This window comes from Balaenoptera borealis, assembly GCF_965194805.1.
Source record: "Balaenoptera borealis genome assembly, chromosome: 17".
Taxonomy (NCBI): domain Eukaryota; kingdom Metazoa; phylum Chordata; class Mammalia; order Artiodactyla; family Balaenopteridae; genus Balaenoptera; species Balaenoptera borealis.
Genome location: NC_138876.1, coordinates 59,990,348 through 60,015,551, shown reverse-complemented (window position 1 = coordinate 60,015,551; position 25,204 = coordinate 59,990,348). Strand labels below are relative to the sequence as shown.

Here is a 25,204-nt window from a genome sequence, read left to right as displayed (position 1 = left end):
TCCTTCTTTCTGTCTTTGCACATGTTATTTTCTCTTCCTGAAACCCTCTCCTTATTCCCAAGTCCCATTCATTTCAATAAACCAGTAGGAAAATCTCCTGCTCTTGGAGGAAATTCTCCGGACCTGGTGACCCGGGCTGCTCTGGGCCTAATACCCTCGTATATTGCCTACTGTACTTAGAACACAGCCGGCTGGGCAGTATTTGACCTTAGCACTGCATTCCGAACACGTAGCTTCGGCCCCGCACAGTATCTGGCGCAGAGTGTCTGGCACACAGGAGATACTCGGCAATACTCTCTGAATAAATGAATTGTAGGAAGGCACCCTGTCTCCCATCCTGGTCTACCTTGCCTCTCTTTTTATTTTATGTATTGCATTCTCACTTCACTGCTTTCACCTAAAAAGGTTTACCTATTTAAAACAGACCTAAAATGTCACTTTTCTGAAGCAGTACAACTCTGTCTCATACATAATCTAATAGATTGTTACCATTTGGAGCAGGGCGCCTACCTTCATGTTACAGAGGAGGTGTGTACAGAGCAAACGCTCCGTGGTTGAATAGGTGGGGCGCTAATGGTATCAGAGCAGGAAGAATATAACATCAGCCACTTCCAAGAACATTCAGTTAGGAGGGAAGAAGGTGCCACAAGAGAAGTGTAAGGTATCGGCTACTGAAGTCTGAATGCTAACACTGTCTACCCAAGAGAGAATTTGTAAGAGGATAATCAAGGCCTAGAAGCTTCTCTGGAAAGTAAAACTGTATACACCTCTCTTACACAGTCTTCAAAGAGGCAACGATGGCTTTAAGACAAGAGGAGGAATAAGAAACTTCGGTCTCTGGGGTTGTTTTCTTTAAGCACATCCAAGAAGAAATATGCGGCCCCTTTTTTTAACCTAGAGATACCAATAAAAAAAAAATATATATATATATATATATATAAAACATATAGTTCAAAATATCTTTAGTGGTCATATCCACGAAGATCACAAGATAAAAATTTTTCCCCTTAAAAGTCTGTGCTTGGGGCTCCAACTTTCTGTGCCTTGTTCTTTGTTTCCGGATGTAACAAAATCCAGAAGAGGGGGAGGAATACTTGGAGGTGCTCACACCAAAGTGGTTATCCTTGAGAGACCCTAAAAGCAAAGGATCCACTTAAGACGGGGCTTCCCAACTGTGACATGACGGACACTGGGAGCAGGACGGTTCTTGGCAGGGGGTAGCCTATGCAGCGTCCCATGGGGCATCCCAGGGATCCACCCACTCGGCGTCTGCACCAACCCCTCCTGCACCCAGTGGTAACAACCAAATCGTCTCGAAATCTCCTCCAGAAGTGGCCAAACGCCCACAGTGGGCCAAAAGTGCCCCACTGACTTCGGGCAAGGGAGCCTCTGACACCTGCTACTTGACTTTGATTATTTTCAGAAGAAAGAGATTCAGGAGCACGGGCCGTGAAACCTTGATACTCCTTAAGGCTGTGATTTTCCCATATTTGCTCATGGTGAGAACAGTAAAACCTTAGGAGAGAAAAATGAGTGGAGTAATTGTCGTGGACACAGCAAGCAACAAGAAAGCTGAGGAAACTCGAGTCACTCCACCCGGGGGACAACCCAGGAACCCAGGAGATGAACTGGGCAGTGACAGGGTCATCAAAGAGGAAATTCCTGCAAGCCGGGGAGGGGAGGCAGACAGCACCGAGGCAAAAGGGGGAAGAGAGCTCTCTGGCCAGACGGGCCACTGTGCTCCTGGGACTCAACTCTGAACATGGGGCCAGACACAGCAGTCAACTTCCTGCCCAAGAAAAAAGGTCACCCTCCCCGAACTTCGCTTCCCAGGAAGAGTGGAGGAGGAAGAAAAGACAGCAAAGGGAGAACATATTCTTATTTTCAAATGTTTCATGCGCCTCTCCAGATTTTTTTTTTTTTGGATCTGCAATATATTGTAAAGATGAATAACTAATTATGGTTAATATAGAAACAGAATTTTAAAGTCCTAATTAACACAAGTGTGTAAGAAACATAATGAAGAACACATTCTTTGTTAATGAGGAAAGAATTTATCTCAAGGCTTTATTTCCCAACACACTTGCTGGAGTTCCAAGATTTAGAACCAATCCCACAGCATGCAGTTTTCACCATACCAAGAATCTCTAAAATTTGTAGCCAGAATCATATTGATAAAACTGGTTAACCTCTCTCCAGATATTCTTAAACTGACCCTTGAAACTCTTTCATCTTAAAAAAAAAAGAGAGAGGAAAAAAAATCTTTAGGCAATTATTTCAGAGCCATCTGTCCCCACAGCCCCAGTCAAGTGTAAAACTGGTAAAACTGGGGCACTCCATGAAAGGGGGTGAAAGGTCAGCCATGGAGGGATTTGGGGATCCCCAACGGGGAAGTCACTCCATCCTCAAATTTCCTCTGTAGGAATAAGAAGGTTCTACATCTCTTCAATTCTGCTCGGATTTTTATTTTGTAAACCATATATTTGCGATTTAAGACCTTGACAATCCTGAAAAACTTTCAAGTGATAACTCCTTCCCTAAAAAGAAGAGAGAACGGCACAGAGTAGAAATCAAGAAGGGGAATAAAACAGAATGAAAAGGACTCACAGCTAAAGAATTTCAGTTCGAGTTTTTTCCGTGTTTTTAGAGTTTCAAATACGACAGCACGAAACTAAAATGTCAGAGTTTTAAATGGCTCCTATTTCCTGAAACCACTAGAAATAACCAAAGGTTTTTTTTATAAACTAGGGCTGCATCTTTCTGTACGTTAGAAAATCCTTAAGAGAAAGAGTGAGTCTACATAAATAACATTTGGGAAGTTTTCCTTGTAGATGTTCACAGGATGGAAGAGAAAAAGGCAGCCAAGGAAACCAGCTGTGAGACCACTTTGCTGACCGCATGGCAACATGGAAAGTTCAGGTCCAAGCAGCACATGAGGAATCAATAAACTACCCCACTGTAAGACCCTTGACCAAAGGAAAGGTTATGCCTTGAATGATTAACCTGTTGTATGATATCCGTTACCAGACAGGTGGAGATTTCCTGTGATCAAAAAACAAACAAACCAAAGGAAAAAAAAAAACAACAACAACACTGGTTTGAGAACTGAGGGTGAGTGTGAGTCCCGACTTAGGCTAAACTTTGTGATTCGGGGACTTCTCAATACCTCTCTTGGCCTCCATGTTCACATCTGTAAAATGAACTGCAGTGTGATTTACTCTTTGCCAGTTTCGTTTCATTCATTCATTCATTCACTCATTCATTCAACCAACAATATTTGTTGAACCACAGCGGTCAAGCACTGTTCCAGGTGCTGGGGGAAAAGCAGTGAACAAAAGACTGACACCCCTAATGGAGCCTGTATTCCAGAATCTGAAATCAGTGTTTTTCAAACTATGCACTGTGAAATCCATTTAGCAGTACCAAATGAGCATTTTTAAAAGAAGAAATGGGATAATATAAAATATCAGAGTACATCACACATAGTAAGGATAAGTTCTGTTTCACAGGATTCTGCTTCAGCTATTGACATTTGTATCTATGACAGTTGTGGATCAAGAAGTATAAGGCATTTCTGAACGTGGGCTGGCTGTATCAAGAGAGTTTTAAAGTCCCTGATAAAAGACCTCTTTTTGTACCAGGCACTGGCCCTCATCCTGTCCTTCACTCAGATTGCTTCTGAGGAATATTCTGCTTACAGATTAAATCTTGTTACCTTCTCATTTGCCCCATGATGGCATTTTGGATAAATATCAAAGAATAAATATGTTTTTCAGATCAGTGTTCCCAGCCTTTCTGAGTATGATTGCTTTTAACATCAGTCCTTTTTGCGCACTACTTGTCTGCTGATTAGGAAAATGCATAGTGGTCAATAGCCACGTGAGCTTTTAAATGGATTTATAATGTAGGTATCCATCCTAGGCACTCCTATCTAGAAATACAAAGGCTGCACACATACAGAAGACACTACTCATTCCATCTACGCCTCACAGTTGATGTTCAAACAGATTTGCAGGCTTCTTGTGCCCCGAGGAGTCCTGGGCACAGAGACTGGAGATCCCCACTTTGATTTGCTTATTTTAGAATCACCATGTTCTTACTAGGTGACTGCTTATGGTGGTTTCTGTTTGTTTTACTGCTCTCTCCACTGTTCCTTTTTTTAAAAATTATCACAAACTAATAAATCTCATGAGCACTGGTGGGTACATGAGTTTGTTTTCAGTTTTTGTTGTTCACTTGCTTTTTTTTTTTTTTATCATTCTGTGTCTAATCCCATGAGCCCAGACTCTTACAGACTGCTAGTAGGAACTGGGGAGGTAATTGTTCAAAATTTGCCTAGAGACACACTCAACCCTACCCACTGCTTCTGTTTTAACAGAAAACATCCAAAGGCAGCAATTACTACAGCTGGGAAAAGTAAAAGGAGGTGGAACAGAGACATAAAAAGACTGAGAGATACCTCAAACAAGCGGCAGAATCCTCCTGGGAATCTCAAAGCTTTGCACACTGATCACCAAGATCTACCTGAGGTCAGGTCACTATGGTCCCAGCTCCCACGGCCAATGTCACTTAGGCTTTACTCTGTCATTGAGCTCTAACTTCCTACTGTGTGTTGCTCTTGAAGCATTTCCTACATATAGGACTGAGAGTGAGGATGGAGGAGGTCATCCTTTGGGGGCAGGCATAGCGGAGGATGCACTTTCCTGCAGAGGTCCACAGTGGGCCACAGGGCTGGGGAAGGACAGCAAAGGACAGGGCTTCCTGGCAACCCGACTCCCCCAACAGACACCCAGCTGCTGCCTGCCAGTCCCCAACTTCTGGAGACCAGCTCTACCCTGTTACTATCAACATTTTTCCATTCCTGGAAATCCAAACTACACCCCCATAGGTGGCCACGGATTGTGACCAGTGGTGAGAGGCATGCTGCTTTAGCATGTTCCCTAAAATACTTACAACTAGATTTCGTGTTGTAGCCTTTACCATCTTTTTTCTAAATTACCCACTTTTTTTTTTTTTTTTAAACTCCGGGTCTCCAAATCTTGTGTTTTCCCCTATACTCTTTTTTTTTTCTTCTTTAATTATTATTTATTTACTTTTGGCTGTGTTGGGTCTTCGTTTCTGTGCGAGGGCTTTCTCTAGTTGCGGCGAGTGGGGGCCACTCTTCATCGCGGTGCGCGGGCCTCTCACTATCGCAGCCTCTCTTGTTGCAGAGCACAGGCTCCAGTCGCGCAGGCTCAGTAGTTGTGGCCCACAGGCCCAGTTGCTCCGCGGCATGTGGGATCCTCCCAGACCAGGGCTCGAACCCGTGTCCCCTGCATTGGCAGGCAGATTCTCAACCACTGCGCCACCAGGGAAGCCCCAAATTACCCAATTTTTAAGCTTAAGAAGAGCAACATGTGACCTACTCTTCACTAGTAAGGGAAACATTAACTTCTAGGAAAATCTGCTTACTTCTCTGGCAAGTCACGGAGGTCGTTTAACCGTCTCCAAGTGTTAGCTGTAAAATGAGGGGACTGGCTTGGACGTGGCTGAGGCTGCTTCCAGCTTTGTGCTGCCGGTGCCGATAAACTAAGCTCTTCCCTGATGGTGCCTCCTGGCCTGCAGAGCAATCTCATAGCAGCACGTGGGAGGCAATGACTGCTTCCAAAGGTACAGCAGCTTTGAGTTTTTCCCTTAAAATCTCTCACCTGGATATTTCTGCATGTTGCTCACAGTATTCCAGAACAAAATCCAGGTCCTCCCTTAGCAGAACCTTGAATTTAGTCAGTGCTTCAGATGCTTAAGCTTCATTTTCGCAAAGACAAAATTGGGGGGAGTGGGGGATCTTCATAAATTACATAGGTGACCAGAAGCGTTCGGATTCCCCCATTTTTTGTTATTTATCAGCTCAATGAACTTAAGGTGATCAGAAGACCGCTAGTGCCCATACAAATAGTTCTACCTTTAAAATCTACTCAATATTCTGTAATATCCTATATGGGAAAAGAATCCGAGAAAGAATAGATATATGTATATGTATAACTGAATCACTCTGCTGTACACCTGAAACTAACACAACATTGTAAATCAACTACACTCCAATACAAAATTTAAAAATAAATAAAATAAAATCTAAGTTCCCATTTATTTATAGATATTTAAATATATAAACATATATTCTAGATAGTTAATGAGCCATCTAGCTCTCTGCTTGGAATCTGTAGCAGCTTTACGAACTAGTGGCAACAGAGCAAGATCCCGGTACCTTTTTACACTAAGAATTTTAAGGCCCGGCAAATCCCAAGTTGTGTACAGGTTTCATTACAGCAAACTTAACTTTAGAAAACTAGTAGTTACCAAACTTCTGAAGAGTAGGTGATCCTGGTGGGGATGTATTTCCCCTAGGAGACAAGTAGAGATAGTTTCTGTTCACTCCTGTGTTAAAATCAAACGGCGACTGATAGTCCTCGTAAAAATCCATCTCTCTACCGTCCATTCCAGATGAACGCAGAACGCATAGTTCTATCACCGCCTGCTATTCCTCGGTTGAGCGCTGCTCTGCCCGTATTCCTTTGGATCACTGCACTGGGCAACCTCGCGAAAGAAATCAAGCCCAGGTTTCTGAGAGCTTGGCTTCCTGGCCCAGGGGCAGCCGTCACACCCTTGGGACAAGCGGGCTGTTTAATAAATGACTTCTCCCCAGCAACCTGAGGAAAGGCTCTAGTCACCACCTGCTGTTCATTTCAGCCAACAACCAACAACCTGGACAGGAAACAGAGCTTTCTGGAGCTTTCTTCAGTAAACAAAGGAGGACCTGGTGCCGCAACATGGCCCCGATGTACAAACAGTTCAAGCAAATGTCAGACACTGGCAGATTGACAAGAAACTACAATTTATTATTTTTTAAAATCGCTCAGCTGACCACAACTACACCAGGGCAGACTTAATCTTCTAGGACAAGGAAGGATTATCAGCCGGTAATCTCCCACAAATGCCATCTGGGGGCTACTTTTTTTCCACCCTGGATTAGAGTGGAGTCCTGAGAGCCAAGCTTCCTGGTTAAGCAACCAGCTTTCTATGTGTGGCTTGGTAGAGAAATAAAGCTCCATTTCCAAGATGACTTTATCGAAAGCAACGTATGGCTTTAATGTAACAAAAATGTCAGTCTGACTTGTCCTCCTCTCCTTTCTTTTCCTTCCCTTCCCTTCCCTTTTCTGCAAAGATGGTGTTTCCGTTTCATGTACTGAGAAGAGAAGAAAGCCATGCAGGTGAAGCGCCCAGGTCCGTCCTCCTGCCCCTTCCTTGTTAACCAAGGTCAGGCCTGAAAGGGTGGCAATAGCCTGGGTGAAAACACGCCCTGCACAGCAACCATCGGGGTTGGCTTATAAAACAAAACTTCTAAGTCACCAGATCCACTTCCCAGCCTCTTCACAGACCCTTTCTGAGCTAACCCTGGCCTTTGCCAGAGTGACAGCATTTACGGTTCAGGCTGCTTTCACCCACGTGGCTCAGCTCATATTAAAGAGGTGAAAATAAAAGCAACCCCTCCCGTAGGCAGGAGATGGTCTGTTACTGCATAACAAAAAAAAGGCTGTGTTCTACCTTTTCAAATCCACCTGATAAAACGGGAACTCAATATATTGTCCCTGGATTGGAAGCAAATATGAAACAAAATATTTTAAGCATGAAAAAAAAAAATCTGTGGCTAGTGTATAAAATATATATGCACCAAGACAGTCTATATTCATCTTAAGAGTTATCTTCTATTTTTTTTTTCTGTTAGTCTCACGTTGTACTCTATTTTTGGCAAGTCTATCTAAGTTTTTAAAAAGTTTACTTGTAACAACAACAACAAAAAATCAATCTGTATTTTTCTCCTAAGAGATACCAAAATTTGGGCAACTATAAATGCTGTTTATTCTACATTTAGAAATAGAATAAATGGTTTCTTTTTTATTATTGGAAAAAATGAGTTGGCTGGTTTCTTGAAATCCATAGTATCTCTTACCGAGATAGGGCAGGCATCACAGTTATGTTCTTGGACTAGATGTGGTTAATGTGGCCCCCAACCCTTTCAACACTCTACACGTGGTCACCAAATCACTGGTGGAAAAACACATTTCTCCATTCTCATGCTTCCTCCTTGAGCCACAAGTGTTAGAAAGTGTTACAGGCTGATTGTTTGTGTCTCTTCACAATGCATATGTAGAATCCCTAACCCCCAACATGATGGTATTAGAAGATGATTAGGTTTAGATGAGGCCAAGAGGATTGGGCCCTGATGGGATTAGTGTCTTCCCAAGAAAAGAAGGAGAGCTAACTCGAGCTCTCTCTCCACCACATGAGGACGCAAGACGACAGCCATCTGCCAACAGGAAAAGGGCTCTCACCAGGATCAAATCAACCAACCTTGAACTTCCCAGCCTCCACAACTGTGAGAAACAAATGTCTGTTGTTATAAGTCTTCCAATTCTGTGGTAACTTATTACAGCAGCCGGAACTAAGATAAAAGATATTAGCACCGACTCAGGTAACAGAGCAAGCCGCAGCCACCTCTATGCTCCTTAGAACCCTCAAAATTCCCATGTCCTTGATCTTTGGTGTGGGCACCTATGCTACACCCCCTGCCTGAAACGCCGCCTTTTTTCTGCCTGCGAAACTCATTCGTCTTTCAAGACTCAGGCAGAAACGCCATCTCTTCTCGGAAGCCCTGCCTTCTCCAGCTCTCCCTTCCGCCAGCAGCACACAGGATGTGATGTGTCCACCTGTCAGTCCCTCTGGGCCTGGACAGCCTCCCCTCCAGGGCAGGGGCTGCATTCTGGACTGCTGTTCTCGCTCTAATCCACGTGGAGTGAAGAAAGGAAATAACAGCTTATGCAGACACTGCATGCCTTATTTATAAACATGGGGATTCCGAATTTAAATGATGTCTCAAAATTTTTACTCTACTTGCTTAGGTATCATCTTAGGACTGTTATGTAAAATCTGACTCTTTGAACCAGCTGTAGTTCTCCAGTCAGATCGCAGTCAATACATTCTAGCACATGAGGAAAATAAGAACAGCGAACCAGAGGTGGGAAAAGCATGGGATACGTTGATGGAATGGCAAAAAAATTCAGTAGGCTCAAGAGTCACACGCTAAGTAGAAGGGAGCGGTAAGATATAAAAAATGGAAGTGTAGCTTAGGGACAGACCATTAAAGACCTTGAGTGACAACCTTGTATACTTAATATAATGTGCAAAAAAAGCCACAGAAGGTGTTTGAGCCAGGGGGAAACAGGATAAAATGTTTTATAAAGACGACTCTGGAAACAGTGTATAGGATGCACTATAGCTAGAAAGAGGCTAAAAGAGGGGGGACCCAGAGTCTACTGCCACAGTCCAGGCAAGAGGAATCACCTCCACGTATCCCTCCTCTATACTGAAGCGCCACCAAGAGCTCTTCATCCAACGTGTACACATAATATGCCTTTTTCATCCTTTCCCTCTTTTCGTTCGTCACTGACCACACCGACTTCGGACCTACCTGAAGCGTTCCCGTACAGCCCAGCGCCCCACAGTGTGGCAGACGTCTCCTGTTTGTCTCTTTAGCACCCGCTTCTCCTTGAAGAATCACGCCTCACCTGCTCCACAGGGTTCCCAGGGGAGAGCCTTCCATGGTTCCCGCCTCTGCCCCTGGGCACAGGCATGGGCTAGCACTTCAGATCTGGCCCATGCAGACATCCCAACCCCGTGCTCACAGGGACTAGTCTAAGGGTACACATCTGACCCCAAAAGCACCAACTACAGGCCTTCCCTGATGTTTACTCAATGAGTAATGGGAGAAAGTGACTCTTCCTATAACCTGAACTGTTGGATGTCCAGCTGGGGGAGCTGAGAGCTCCTTCTGTCCCCATGCCAACAGGCAAGAGAACCAGTGCAGAAACTGGGAAGGGACAGAGGGAGAATCGGTGACAGCAAAGGGATGGAACAACAGCATCTGAGTCCCTAGATCCAGCTACCCTGGGGTTCCCAGTTATGAAACAAATAAATTTCGATTCTGCTTTACTTACGGGTGGAGTTGGAGCCTATCAGTTCTATAGAAAGAATCCTACAATACTTACTTTCCAACATCTCGCACTATTACCCCACCACATTTCAACCAAACCTGATTTTCCTATTGCTTGAATACATCCTAAACTTGGCCTAGGCAATCTTCTCGAACTAGTCTCTTTTCCCTATATTTTTACCTGTCAAATTCCTATCCACTTATCAAGTTCAACTTAATAAGTCACATATGAATGGTATATATACAAGGAATGTCCACTTTAGTGCTATATAAAATGGAAAAAATAAACAATACAAATGCTTACAAAGTGGATTATTCAAATGCTAAATAGAACATTCACGTAATAGAAAACTATGCAAACATGAACATGATGACGTAGAAATGTATATATTTACAGGGAAAGATATTCTTGATATCAGTAAACAAAGCAGGTTCCAGAACTGTTTGCACTACATGATCCATAATTGTGTGATAACTGGAGAGACCAATCAACCAAAAGAGAAAGTGGGCAGGAGAAATCCCAGAAAAGTGTGTATGCACCGCAGTGCCAGCAGAGGGCACCCATGGGCAGCTCAGAAGTTAATATTCCAGCCAGTAAAGTATACACCACAGAGCAATAACCCACCGGATGACTCCTGTTAGTGCAAATGGAAACGGAGTTAAGTACTAATGACTACAAAGAATATTAAGTTTCTACCTGCCCATTAACACATCATTCAAATATGTCTAGGTAGGCTCTCCCTAATTTTGAAAGAGTTCAAGAGATAGTGTATGGAAAAGCTATGTAACACACAAAAATTTACTTGGAGGGAGCTTGAAGGGCACACAGACAGACGATGCAATTGCCCAACAGGAGTGCCAGGCCACAGATATCAGAGCCTGTGGACGTGTCATAATGACACAGCAGCCAGCTGGCCAAATATAGGACAATTTGATCACCAACATAATTAAGGATAGCAGTGGATTATAAACCATTAAAAATAGGAGTCCAAGAGTCCATATCCGATGGTTAATTGCATGTGTCAATTTGACTGGATCACGAGGTACCCAGATACTTGATTAAACATTATTGTAGTTGCATCCGTGAAGGTGTTTGTGGACAAGATTAACACTTTAATCGGTAAACTGAGTAAAGCAGATGGCCCTCCCCAAAGTGGATGTGCTTCATCCAATCTGCTGAAGGCCTGAATAGAAGAGTCAGTCTCTCTGCCTGACTGTCTTCCAGCTGAGATATCAGTCTTCTGTGTCTGGACTCGGACTTGTAATGAAATTTACACCGTCATCTTTCCCGATTCTCAGGCCTTCAGACTCAAACTAGAAGTACAGGAGTGCCCCCCTTATTAGTAAAGAATACATTGCAAGACCCCCCATAGGGGCAGAAACCATGGGAAATTTTCCTATACATACATACCTATGATAAAGTTTTATTTATAAATTAGGCACGGGAAGAGATTAACAATAATAATAGAATGATTATAAAAATATACTAATATAAGTTATGTGAATGTGGTCTCTCTTTCTCCAAATACCTTATTATACAAATTTAATGCCTTTTCCACCTTAACTAAGGACTTATGCACTGTGGCTGTAACTTTCGCAGTCTGAGATGCTACAGCAAAACTAGCACGAATTTCTTTTTCTTTCTTCACAATTTCACAAATAGAAGATTCATTCTTACCGTAGATCTTGTCATCCTCAGCATACAATATTTTTCTTTCCTTAATTAGTTGAGAACTTTCATCTTTTCACTTAAAGGAAGCACTTAAAGGCTTCTCTTTGGCAGATCCAAATTGCCAGCATCACTACTCTTGTGCTTTGGGGCCTTTATTAAGTAAAACAAGGGTAACCTGAACACAAGCTCTGTGATACCATGACAGTCAATCTGATAACTGAGATGGCTACCAAGTGACTAGCGGGCAGGATACACTGAACAAAAGGCTGATTCACGTCCAAGGTGGGGAGGAGTGAGACAGCACAAGTTTTCACCACACTACTCGGACCTGTGAACAATTTAAAACTTATGAATTGTTTATTTCTGGAATTTTTCATTTAATATTTTATAACTGCAGGTAACTGAAACCGCAGAAAGTGAAACCACAGATAAGGGGGAATTACCGTTTATCATCAACCTTCTTGGGTTTCCAGCTTGTGACTGCTTGGGACTTCTCTGCCTTCATAATTGTGAGGCAATTCTTTACAATAAATCTCTTATTTATAGATATAGATGCAGATATATAGATATAGATATAGATATCCTATTGGTCTATTTCTCTGAAGAACCCAGACTAACATGTCATACAAATAATAAGTAGATCAATAAAGAGGAAGAAGGAAGCCTCTTACAGAAAAACACTGCATCAACCATCACCGTAAAGACTCAGGCAAGAATCAGGAAGAAAGTTTTAAAAGTGGGATATATACACAGTCTTTTGGGGCCTCCCCACAGATTAATTAGGTGTTGGAATGGAAAATACAGTAACAACACGGGGGAGAAACTGAACACTACCTTTACTGGATGATCAACATTGCTATCACCTGAGAGGCAGGTGGACATGAGTCTTCAAATGTGATACCCTGAATACTTATGAGGTATTCATGCTAAGAATGCAGAACCTGAATCTTATTATGAGGAAACATCAGACAAATCCAAAATGAGAAAGGTTCTTTTTTTTTTTAAAAGAGGAAGAGGCTGCATTGTTCAAAAATGTTGATGTCATAAAAAGCTGTGAAAATGATCCACATAAAAGGAGACTAAAAAGACATAACAACTAGAAATCATACCTAATCCTAGACTGGGTCCTGAACCAAAGAGAAAAAAGAAATTCCATAAAGGACATACTGGGTCAGTTTAAAAAACTGGAATACAATGGCAGATGAGATAAAAGTATTGTATCAATATTGAATTTACTGAAGTTACAACTGTACTGTGGTTATGTAAGATAATATCCCTCTCCTTAGAAAGTACAAATGGAAGGATTTGGGGGCAAAGTGCTATGATGTATGCAACTTTCTCTCTAATGGTTCAGAAAATAAAATACTATGCACGTGAGAATGATAAAGCAGACGGGGTACTATGTGAGCAGTGGGTGAATGATCTGGGCAGAGTATGGAGCTGTTGTCTATAGTATTCTTATTCTTGCAAACTTTCTGTAAATTTGAAAAGGTTTTTTTAAAACTGACTGAAAGAACTCCTCTTTACAGGGTTAAGTAGGCTTGAAGGAGCTAGAGCGGCAAGGAGTAGGCCCTCTCTCCCAGCCACAATGGGACGAAGTGTCACAAAGGGACTGTGTTCCGCTTGGGCACAGATTAGACATACAGACCCCTTCTGGTTCCTGGCCACTGCTGAGACCTGAAAGGATTCCCTCCACCTTCCTCTGAAGAAGCAGCTGATTGACCCTCCGCGGGAAAAAGAGTCTCACCATCACATCTTTGCTGGTCACATCTTGCCTGAGGAAAACCAGCAGGACCCTGTTCCATGATCAGGATGAGACAGTACAGAGGCCGAGGGGTTAAGAAACACCACTGTCATTTCCCCCCCAGTACCACTTAAGGAAACCTTGACTCAAAACCAAAACAAAACAACATAGAAAACAAACTTACAGTTACCAAAGGAGATGGTCAGGGGAGATAAATTAGGAGTTTGGGATTAACATATACATACTACTATATATAAAACAGGTAAACAACCAGGACCTACTGTATAGCACAGGGAACTATACTTAATATCTTATAATAACCTAAAATGAAGAAGAATCTGAAAAAGAATATATATACATGTATAAGTAAATCACTTTGCTGTACACCTGAAACCACACAACATTGTAAATTAACAATACCTCAATTTAAAAAAAAGTACCATGAACCAAGCACACAAAAAGGTACTTAGTTTCAAATATGAAATCCAATTTAAAATCACAAGGGTAGAGGCTCCATTATTTACACAATGTCTCAATTAATCCTCGAAAAACCTCTGTGATGTAAGCGCTATGACTGTCCCCATTTTTCAGATGGAAACAAAACAGAGACAGGGTCTGTAAACATCCACGCCCACGAAAAGCTGGGATTTGAAACCAAATTCCAGGAGCTGGAATTTGAAACCAGGTTGTCTGTCTCCAAGGCCTGTCCCCTTTCTGCACCAGGAGAAAGCTGGACTGCAGTTAAGAAGCAGGTGAGGAACCAGGACCTCACATACCGATCACCTGAGGATCTAATTACGGTGCAGCATCTGCATCACTAACAAGCACCAGACGAGGGGAGGCTGCTGGCAGGGGACCACGCGGAGTAACAAAGTGATGGAGGACCTTGAACAGCAGGCTGAGGAGCACGAACGTGATTTTCATAACAACAAAGCAACAATTACTTGTTAGCCTTTACGTCATCCTTACGGCAACGTGGGGTTGGTAAAGTTATCTCCGGTTTCCAGCTTAGTAAGGGTAAGGAACCGAAGGACAGAGCCCAAAAGTCTCGTAGCAGGAACCCTCACACTGCATCTAAGCAAGGGGGAGCTGGGTCAGGCTATTAGAAATGGGAGGGAGATGGTCAGAGCTGTGTTTTAGAACAGGGGTCCCCAACCCCGGGGCCATGGTCTAGTACCGGTCTGTGTCCTGTTAGGAACTGGGCCGCACAGGAGGTGAGCAGCCGGCGAGCACGCAAAGCTTCACCTGCCGCTCCCCATCGCTCGCATTTCCGCCTGAACCATCTCCCCCATCGCTAGCATTACTGCCTGAACCCTCCCCGCCCCCAATCCCGTCCGTGGAAAAACTGTGTTCTATGAAACCAGTCCCTGGTGCCAAAAAGGTTGGGGACCACTGTTTTAGAAAAATCATTCCTGCCTCCATATGAACATGGATCACAGAGGGGAGATAGGAAATCAGTGAAACCATCAGCAGCACCAAGGCTGTTATGGACTGAACTGTGTCCCCCACAAAATTCATAGGTTGAAGCCCTAATCCCCAATGTGACTGTATTTTGGATACAGGGCTCTAAGGAGGTAATTAAGGTTAAATAAGGTCATAGGGTGGGGCCTTAATCCAATAGGAATGGTGTCCTTATAAGAAAAGACAAGACACCAGGGAAGCACATGCACAGAGGAAAGGCCCTGTGAGGACACAATGAGAAGGTGGCTGTCCACAAGCCCAAGAGAGAGTCCTCACCAGAAACCAACCCTGTTGGCACCTTGATTTTGGACTTCCAGCCTCTAGAACTGTAAGAAAATAAACTTCTGTTGTTTAAGCCACCCAATGGCAGCCAGAGCAAACTAATACAAAGAGTGTGTTCCAGGGAGCAATAGTGGAAAGAGAAAGGCCAAGACATATTGCAGGACACCACGGAGGGATCTTCAACAGACCCTGGAGCCCAACTGGATGACTGGGGTGTGGGGGAAATAAAGACCAAGCTCTACCTGTGATTCCCCAGCAGGAGCTGTGGAAGTGTGTGACGGCATCAATGAAGATGAAAGGAGGGAAGAGGAGCAGTGGAATGAGGGAGAGAGGAGACTTTAAAGGACCAGAGAGTGGATTCCATTTGGGCAGGTTGGGTTTAAAATGCTCAGAAAATTATGAATGTAAATGGCCAGCCAGTGGTTAGAAATTAAACTCTGGGGCTCAGGAAAAGGTTAGGGCCAAAGATATCAATGTGGGAAACCCCAAGACTGTCAAGGAAAAGCCCAAAGAGAAGAGAGGTCCCATGAAAGGAAGAAAGAAAAAAGGCAGTGAATACCTGCAAGTAGGAAGCAGGCCAAGGAGCCTGCAAAGAGCAAGAACTGCCCTTTGATGATGATGATGATGGTGGTGGTGATGGTGATTATGGTAGTGGTGGTGGTGGTGATGATGGTGATGGTGGTGGTGGTGGTGGTGACGATGGTGATGATGGTGGTGGTGGTGGTGGGGATGGTGACGATGGTGGTGGTGGTGGTGGTGGTGGTGGTGGTTGTGATGGTGATGGTGGTGGTGGTGGCGGTGGTGGCGATGGTGATGGTGGTGGTGGTGATGGTGGTGGTTGTGATGGTGATGATGGTGGTGCTGGTGGTGGTGGTGGTGATGGTGATGGTGATGATGATGAAGACAATGACAATAATGATAACTCACCCCTAAGGAACCCTTACTATGTACCAGACATTCTCCTATGCACGTTACACCAACCGTGTGGGGTAGGTTTTTTCACTACCCCCATTTTATAGATGAGAAAACTGAAGCACCCAAAAGTTAAATAACTTGCCCCAGACACATAACTAGCAAGTGGTGAAGCTAGGATTCAAACTCGGGCAGTCTGGCTCAAGTGCTCTCAAGAGGCAAAACACATGGACGAAAACTTCAGTGACCAATACCACAGGACTAGTGGGAGGAGAGAAAGTGGACAGGACCAAATGCTACAGAGATTTATAAACAAACCACTGGACTCGGTGTCCCAGTGATCTTGCATAGAAATTGTAGTCAGAGCAACAGTAGAAGACAGATAAGGGGGAGCAGAGGCCAGGGGAGGGACGAGAGGCTAGAAGTGAGTGAACAGGAGGTGGGGTTGGTTGGTCTGTATGTTCCTTTGTAGTGTATGCGATGGATGAGATAAAGGAGGCAGTTCAGGACAACATCCCTGGCTCAGGAGGAGGCTTCAATTCCTACACTGCATACTCCTGACTTTCTTTTTTTTTTTTTTTTTCTGACTTTCTTTTAAAAGTATGTCAGCCCTCAGATTAAAAATTCTATGTTAGAATTGTAGGAAATACTCCCTACGGGAATGCCATTACTTTCTCCCTTTATTTTCTACCCCAAGGGGAAAAAAGTCTATTGTGGTACTGTGTTTTAAGAAAAAACTTTCCCCCTTGGAACCGCCTTCTCCAGAAAAATGCACAAACTAGTGAACATATTCAAATTATTCAGCCCTAAATGCAGATCTTTTAACTGATAAATGAGTTCCAACCAACTCTGTTACTTGACCTATTGACTTGCAAAGAAATTCTCACTTGGCAGGAGCTCTGAACGTTTTGGGTGGAGTGCATTTCTGCCTTCTCAAAATAACTGAAATTGAGCTCCTGTCCAATAAACAGGCCAGAGGCTTTTTTTTCTTTCCTTTAAGAAATGTTTTTGGAGGTATTAAAGAGCAAGAGTCTTAAGAAAAATCTCAAACAACCTAACCTTACACCTAAAGCAATTAGAGATAGAAGAACAAAAAAACTTCCAAAGTTAGCAGAAGGAAAGGAATCATAAAGATCAGAGCAGAAATAAATGAAAAATAAATGAAGGAAACAATAGCAAAGATCAATAAAACTAAAAGCTGGTTCTTTGAGAAGATAAACAAAATTGATACCACTAGCGAGACTCATCAAGAAAAAAAGGGAGAAGACTCAAATCAACAGAATTAGAAATGAAAAAGGAGAAGTAACAACTAACACTGCAGACATATGAAGAATCATGAGAGATTACTACAAGCAACTATATGCCAATAAAATGGACAACCTGGAAGAAATGGAAAAATTCTTAGAAAAGCACAACCTTCCGAGACTGAACCAGGAAGAAACAGAAAGTATAAACGGACCAATCACAAGCACTGAAACTGAAACTGTGATTAAAAATCTTCCAACAAACAAAAGCTCAGGACCAGATGGCTTCACAGGCGAATTCTATCAAACATTTAGAGAAGAGCTAACACCCATCCTTCTCAAACTCTTCCAAAAAACTGCAGAGGAAGGAACACTCCCAAACTCATTCTATGAGTCCACCATCACCCTGATACCAAAACCAGACAAAGATACTACAAAAAAAGAAAATTACAGACCAATATCCCTGATGAATATAGATGCAAAAATCCTCAACAAAATACTAGCAAACAGAATCCAACAACACATTAAAAGGATCACACAGCATGATCAAATGGTATTTATCCCAGGGATGCAAGGATTCTTCAATATACGCAAATCAATGTGATACACCATATTAACAAACTGAAGAAAAAAAACCATATGATCATCTCAATAGATGCAGAAAAAGCTTTTGACAAAATTCAACACCCATTTCTGATAAAAACTCTCCAGAAAGTGGGCATAGAGGGAACCTACCTCAACATAATGAAGGCCATATATGACAAACCCACAGCAAACATCATTCTCAATGGTGAAAAACTGAAAGCATTTCCTCTAAGATCAGGAACAAGACAAGGATGTCCACTCTCACCACTATTATTCAACATAGTTTTGGAAGTCCTAGCCATGGCAATCAGAGAAGAAAAAGAAATAACAAGAATACAAATTGGAAAAGAAGTAAAACTGTCACTGTGTGCAGATGACATGATACTATACATATAGAATCCTAAAGATGCCACCAGAAAACTACTAGAGCTAATCAATGAATTTGGTAAAGTTGCAGGATACAAACTTAATGCACAGAAATCTCTTGCATTCCTATATACTAATGGTGAAAAATCTGAAAGAGAAATTAAGGAAACACTCCCATTTACCACTGCAACAAAAAGAATAAAATACCTAGGAATAAACCTACCTAGGGAGACAAAAGACCTGTATGCAAAAAACTATAAGACACTGATGAAAGAAATGAAAGATGATACAAACAGATGGAGAGATATACCATGTTTCTGGATTGGAAGAATCAACATTGTGAAAATGACTATACTACCCAAAGCAATCTACAGATTCAATGCAATCTCTGTCAAATTACCAATGGCATTTTTTACAGAACTAGAACAAAAAAATCTTAAAATTTGTATGGAAACACAAAAGACCCCAAATAGCCAAAGCGGTCTTGAGGGAAGAAAACGGAGCTGGAGAAATCAGACTCCCTAACTTCAGACTATGCTACTAAGCTACAGTAATCAAGACAATACGGTACTGGCACAAAAACAGAAATATACATCAGTGGAACAGGATAGAAAGCCCAGATAATCTCATGCACCTATGGTCAACTAATCTATGACAAAGGAGGCAAGGATATACAATGAAGAAAAGACAGTCTCTTCAATAAGTGGTGCTGGGAAAACTGGACAGCTACATGTAAAAGGATGAAATTAGAACACTCCCTAACACCATACACAAAAATAAACTCAAAATGGATTAAAGACCTAAATGTAAGGCCAGACACTATAAAACTCTTAGAGGAAAACATAGGAAGAACACTCTTTGACATAAATCACAGCAAGATCCTTTTTGACCCACCTCCTACAGAAATGGAAATAAAAAAACAAATGCAACCTAATGAAACTTCAAAGCTTTTGCACAGCAAAGGAAACTATAAACAAGATGAAAAGACAACACTCAGAATGGGAGAAAGTATTTGCAAATGAAGCAACTGACAAAGGATTAATCTCCAAAATATATAAACAGCTCATGCAGCTCAATATCAAAAAAAACAAACAACCCAATCCAAAAATGGGCAGATCTAAATAGACATTTCTCCAAAGAAGATATACAGATTGACAACAAACACATGAAAGGATGCTCAACATCACTAATCATTGGAGAAATGCAAATCAAAACTACAGTGAGGTATCATCTCACAGCAGTCAGAATGGCCATCATCAAAAAATCTACAAACAATAATTGCTGGAGAGGGTGTGGAGAAAAGGGAACCCTCTTGCAGTGTTGGTGGGAATGTAAATTGATACAGCCACTATGGAGAACAGTAATGGAGGTTCCTTAAAAAACTAAAAATAGAACTACCACATGACCCAGCAATCCCACTAATGGGCATATACCCTGAGAAAACCATAATTCAAGAAGAGTCATGTACCACAATATTCATTGCAGCACTATTACAATAGCCAGGACATGGAAGTAACCTAAGTGTCCATCGACAGATGAATAGATAAAGAAGACGTGAACATATATACAATGGAATATTACTCAGCCATAAAAGGAAAACGAAATTGAGTTATTTGTAGTGAGGTGGATGGACTTAAAATCTGTCATACAGAGTGAAGATAGAAAGAGAAAAACAAATACCATTTGCTAACACATATATATGGAATCTAAAAAATAATAATAATAATTCTGATGAACCTAGGGGCAGGACAGGAATATAGATGCAGATGTAGAGAATGGACTTGAGGACACGGGGAGGGGTAAGGGTAAGCTGGGACGAAGTAAGAGAGTGGCATGGACATATATACACTACCAAATGTAAAACAGATAGCTAGTGGAAAGCAGCTGCATAGCACAGGGAGATCAGCTCGGGGCTTTGTGACCACCTTGAGGGGTGGGACAGGGAGGGTCAGAGGGAGACGCAAGAGGGAGGGTATATGGGGATATATGTATACATATAGCTGATTCATTTCGTTATACAGCAGAAACTAACACAACATTGTAAAGCAATTATACTCTAATATAGATGTTAAAAAAATTAATAAAGATACAGAGGATATAAAAAAAACAAAAGAGCAAGAGGCTTCATTCCCTCCCCTCAACCTACCTCCAAACACTTTTTGGTTGAGCCTTGAACTGGGAGAGCCAAAACCTGTCGAGAAATCTCAAGAATGCCTGAATTCTCTATCTCCAGGGAGCCAGGGACTGGATTCTAAAATTGTGCAAAAAGGTCTCTTTCAGTGAGATCATCTCTTACCCATTCAGGACGTGTTCCTGCCACTACTGTCCTCGGACTGAAGAGGTTTCATTAGCACAGCAGGAAATAATAGAATAGATCGATATTCGCCACGTGCTCAGATAGTTAACTACGATACACAAATTTTTCATTTTGTAAATAGAGTTTGAGTTCAAGTGTTATGATCCCCCCTCACATTGATGAGTGGTTTCAGTAATTCAAGGCTCAGGCTGAAGTTTTCCACCAGTGCTTCTCCAACTTTTACATTCACAAACCACCTGGGACCAAGATAAACTACAGATTCTGACCTAACAGATCTGGGATGGGGCCTGAGTTTCTGCCTTCTGGACAAACTCCAAGGTGAGGCCTGATGCTTGCTTTAGATAACAGCTGCTAATCTGCCTTAGGATGAAAGCTTAAGCAAAATCTAATGCTTGTCATTTTACATGGCCTTAGCGCTTTCAAAATATCTATCTTGGAAAATAAGAGACAGATTTTTTAGCCAAAGGGTGTTTGTTTCTTCAGTGATTGTTTTTGTCCTGTTTGTTTCTTCCCACTATCCTAGCAGTTCACAAAGCAAGCAAGTTTAGACGGGGGACAAAATTGGCTATGTCACAACAGGTGTACACTTGCCTGGCCTTTTCAATGTGATAATTACTTAGAGTTTGGAATTATAGTAATATGAAGAGTCTGGAGCAGTTGCTCAGTAATAAGAGAATGGCAGCAGGCCGTCCCGTCTAAGAGTTTTAACGGTGTATTTAAGAGCACAGTGGTCTCTACGGAGAGATTACTGGAAGATAAAGAGGCTTCACCCAAGCTGAATGTTTCCAAGTTGTTGACTGAGCTTAAAGAGGGCTCTGCCGGGGGGCATAAACACACCTGACTGTCAGAGCTCTGAAAGGAATAAATGAACTGGAGGACCAAATTTTAATTTGGAAAAACTTTCACAGTGCTTACACAGCTATTGTCAGCAACTAGAGGCTCATAGGAAACACTTCTGAAGGGACTGAGAGTTGCTGGAGAACAGTAGGCACCTATTTAAAATCAATATTTGGCCATGAACTTCAATCAGCAGCAAGCTGAGGCCGACCAAACATGCTCAAAATACGCTACCGCCAAGTCACACATATAGGGCAGCCAAGCTTGCTTTTTTTTTTTTTTAATATAAAGGTTTTTTTTTTTTATTTTTTATTTTTGGCTGCATTGGGTCTTCGTTGCTGCGCGTGGGCTTTCTCTAGTTGCGGTGAGCGGGGGCTGATCTTCATTGCAGCGCGTGGGCTTCTCATTGCAGTGGCTTCTCTTGCCGTGGAGTATGGGCTCTAGGCACACAGGCTTCAGTAGTTGTGGCATGCAGGGGGCTCAGTAGTTGTGGCTCGTGGGCTCTAGTGTGTGGGCTCAGTAGTTGAGGCGCACGGGCTTAGGTGCTCCGCGGCATGTGGGATCTTCCCGGACCAGGGCTCGAACCTGTGTCCCCTACATTGGCAGGCGGATTCTTAACCACTGCGGAACCAGGGAAGTCCCAAGCTTGCTTTTTAACTATAATTAGTTAATAAAGTACATCTAGTGGATTGATCACTAAAAAAATACGCAACACAAACATCGCCCATTTCTTCCTAAATTTTATTAAGAAATAGAGTCTCATGCTAAAATGTATAGCATTTCTATCTAAAAACCCACTACTCTGGATAAGAAATGCCATATCCAGATACAAATTTCATGTACTTTTCTTTTTAAAGGCAACAGAATACCAATGTCACAAGTGAAGAGGAGTCCATTATCCTGAAAGTAAATCAACGGCTAGAAGGCTTCAAAATAGCCTCTTTCCTCTGACAAAAGACAGGGGACCTGACAATTTTTAAATATCTGACTTAATAACAACCACATTTATTACTATTAAGGCTTCTTACTGACTTTTCTCAGTTTTAGAGGCCATCATTATCAAACAGGTATTTGTTGGAACAACACATATTTTTCTTTATTCCAATAAGCTCTCTCAGAAGTAAAATGATAGGATAATTCAAGATGCAATGGGGAACAGGACATGAGGTGAAAAGTGCTTTCCTAAAAAGCACCCAGAACTCTGAAATCATGCAAGTACTGTCCTGTTGTCCCTAAAAGATCAAAATCAAGAGCTACTGTATGATTTAATCATTTACTCAATATGGCTAAGACTGCTAACTAATCACAGAACAAATTTCCTCTTATTGTTATGCACACAGCTAGACTCCATTTCCCAGCCTCCCCTGTACTTAGATGTGGCCACGTGACTAAGGTCTGGCCACATGAAAATGATATCTATGTAACATGAGGGACATATAAAGACTGTTGAGAGCCACTGAGATGTTGAGGCCTTTTATGCAGCAAAATTTAGAGGAAGCTGAATGACAAAAATATTTTGCTAAACATAGCTTCAGGTGGATTTTTTTTTTTTGGCTGTGTTGGGTCTTCGTTGCTGCACACAGGCTTTCTCTAGTTGCAGTGAGTGGGAGCTACTCTTCGTTGTGGTGCGCGGGCTTCTCATTGTAATGGATTCTCTTGTTGCGGAGCACAGGCTCTAGGCGTGGGGGCTTCAGTAGTTGCAGCACTTGGGCTCAGTAGTTGTGACTTGCGAGCTCTAGAGCGCAGGCTCAGTAGTTGTGGCACACGGGCTTAGTTGCTCTGCGGCATGTGGGATCTTCCCGGACCAGGGCTCGAACCCATGTCCCCTGAATTGGCAGGCGGATTCTTAACCACTGCGCCAGCAGGGAAGTCCCTCAGATGGATTTTTTAAATTCCTCTTTTATTTTTTTGTCCTCCAGTTTTATTGAGATATAACTGACATACAGCACTTTATAGGTTTAAGGTGTCCAGCATGATTTGATTTACAGACATCATGAAATGATTATCACAACTTTGGGGAAAATCCATCATCTCATACAGATATGAAATTAAAGAAATAAAAAAATATATTTTTCCTTGTGATGAGAACTCAGGATTTACTCTCTTAACAAGCTTCATATATGACATACAGCAGTGTTAATTATATTTATCATGTTAAACATTACATCCTAGTAATTATCTTATAACTGGAAGTTTGTACCTTTTGACTGCCTTCATCCAATTCCCCCTGCCTCTGAAAGCCACAAATCTGATCTCTTTTTCTATGAGCTTGTTTGTTTTTGAAGTGTAATTGACCTACAACACTATGTTTGTTTCTGTTACATAACCTGGTGATTCAGTATTTTTATACATTTCAAAATGATGGCCATGATAAGTCCAGTTATGATCTGTCACCATACAGAGATACTACATAGTTATTGACTATATTGCCCACACTGCACATTTTCATACCTGTGACTTATTTATTTTGCAACTGGAAGTTTGTACCTCTTAATCTCCCTCACCCTTTTCCTTTCTCCTTCCCTCTGGCAACCACCTGTTTGTTCTCTCTATATATAACTCTGTTTCTGTTCTGTTCTGTTTGTTCATTTCCCTTGTTTTTTAGATTCCACATATAAGTGATATCATACAGTATTTTTCTTTCTCTGTCTGACTTATTTCACTTAGCATAATACCCTCTAGGTCCATCCATGTTTTTGCAAATGGCAAGATTTCATTCTTTTTTCATGGCTGAGTAATAGACACACCCACACATGCACACACCCACCCCACATCTTCTTTATCCATTCATCTACTGATGGGCACTTAGGTTACTTCCAGATCTTGGCTATTGTAAATAAAGCTGCAATGAACATAGTGGTTCGTGTTACCTTTTCTAATTAGTGTTTTTGTTTTCTTCAGATAAACACCAGGAGCGGAACTGCTGTATCATATGGCCGTTCTATTGTTAATCTTTAGAGGAATCTCCATCACTCTGCATCTTTTGATTGGAGCATTTAATCCATTTACATTTCAAGTAATTATTGATAGGTATGTAGTCAGAGCCATTTTGTTCATTGTTTTGAGGTTGTTTTTGCAGTTCTTTTTTGTTCCTTTCTTTTTCACTCTTTTCCTTTGTGATTTGATGACTATCTTTAGTGTTATGTTTGGATTCCTCTCTCTTTTGCGTGTGCGTATCTACTATAGATTTTTAGTTTGTGGTTACCATGAGGTTTATATATAGCAATTTATATATATAGCAATATATATGTGACTATTTTAAGTTGCTGATCTCAAGTTGAAACACATTTTAACAATGCTACATTTTTATTCCTCCTCCAACCTTTACTGTTTTTGGCAATGTATTTTACATCATTTTGTTTTGTGTATCTCTTAACTACTTATCGTGGATATAGACGATTTTACTCCTCTTGTCTTTCAATCTTTCTACTAGCTTCGTGTGTGGATTATTTCCCACCTTCACTGTATGTTTGCCTTTACCAATGAGATTTCTTCTGTCACAATTTTCATGTTTCTGGTTGTGGCCTTTTCTTTTCTGCTTAGAGAAATCCCTTTAACATTTCTTGTAAAACAGGTTTGGTGGTGCTGAACTCTTTTATCTCTTGCTTGTCTGTAAAACTTTTGATCTCTCCACCAAATATGAATAAAAGCCTTGCCATGTAGTATATTCTTGGCTGTAGGTTTTTCACTTTCATCACTTTAAATATACTGTGCCACTCCTTCTGGCCTGCAGCAGCTTGGTTACGCTGTCACAGTA

At 41.8% G+C, this 25,204-nt stretch overlaps 1 protein-coding gene across 3 annotated transcripts in view; it reads right to left on the bottom strand.

Moving 5' to 3' along the window:
• Positions 1-25,204, bottom strand: part of TPD52 (tumor protein D52) — a 123,475-nt gene that overhangs the window by 36,717 nt on the left and 61,554 nt on the right. The window contains exon 1 of one of the 3 annotated variants that reach the window (XM_082363633.1): positions 6,337-6,618. The exons of the other annotated variants lie outside the window; for them this stretch is intronic. Coding sequence (XP_082219759.1) covers positions 6,337-6,475 — 139 coding nt within the window. The 5' untranslated portion in view covers positions 6,476-6,618. Of the gene's footprint in view, positions 1-6,336; positions 6,619-25,204 lie in introns of those variants that run through there. 3 annotated transcript variants of the gene reach the window in all.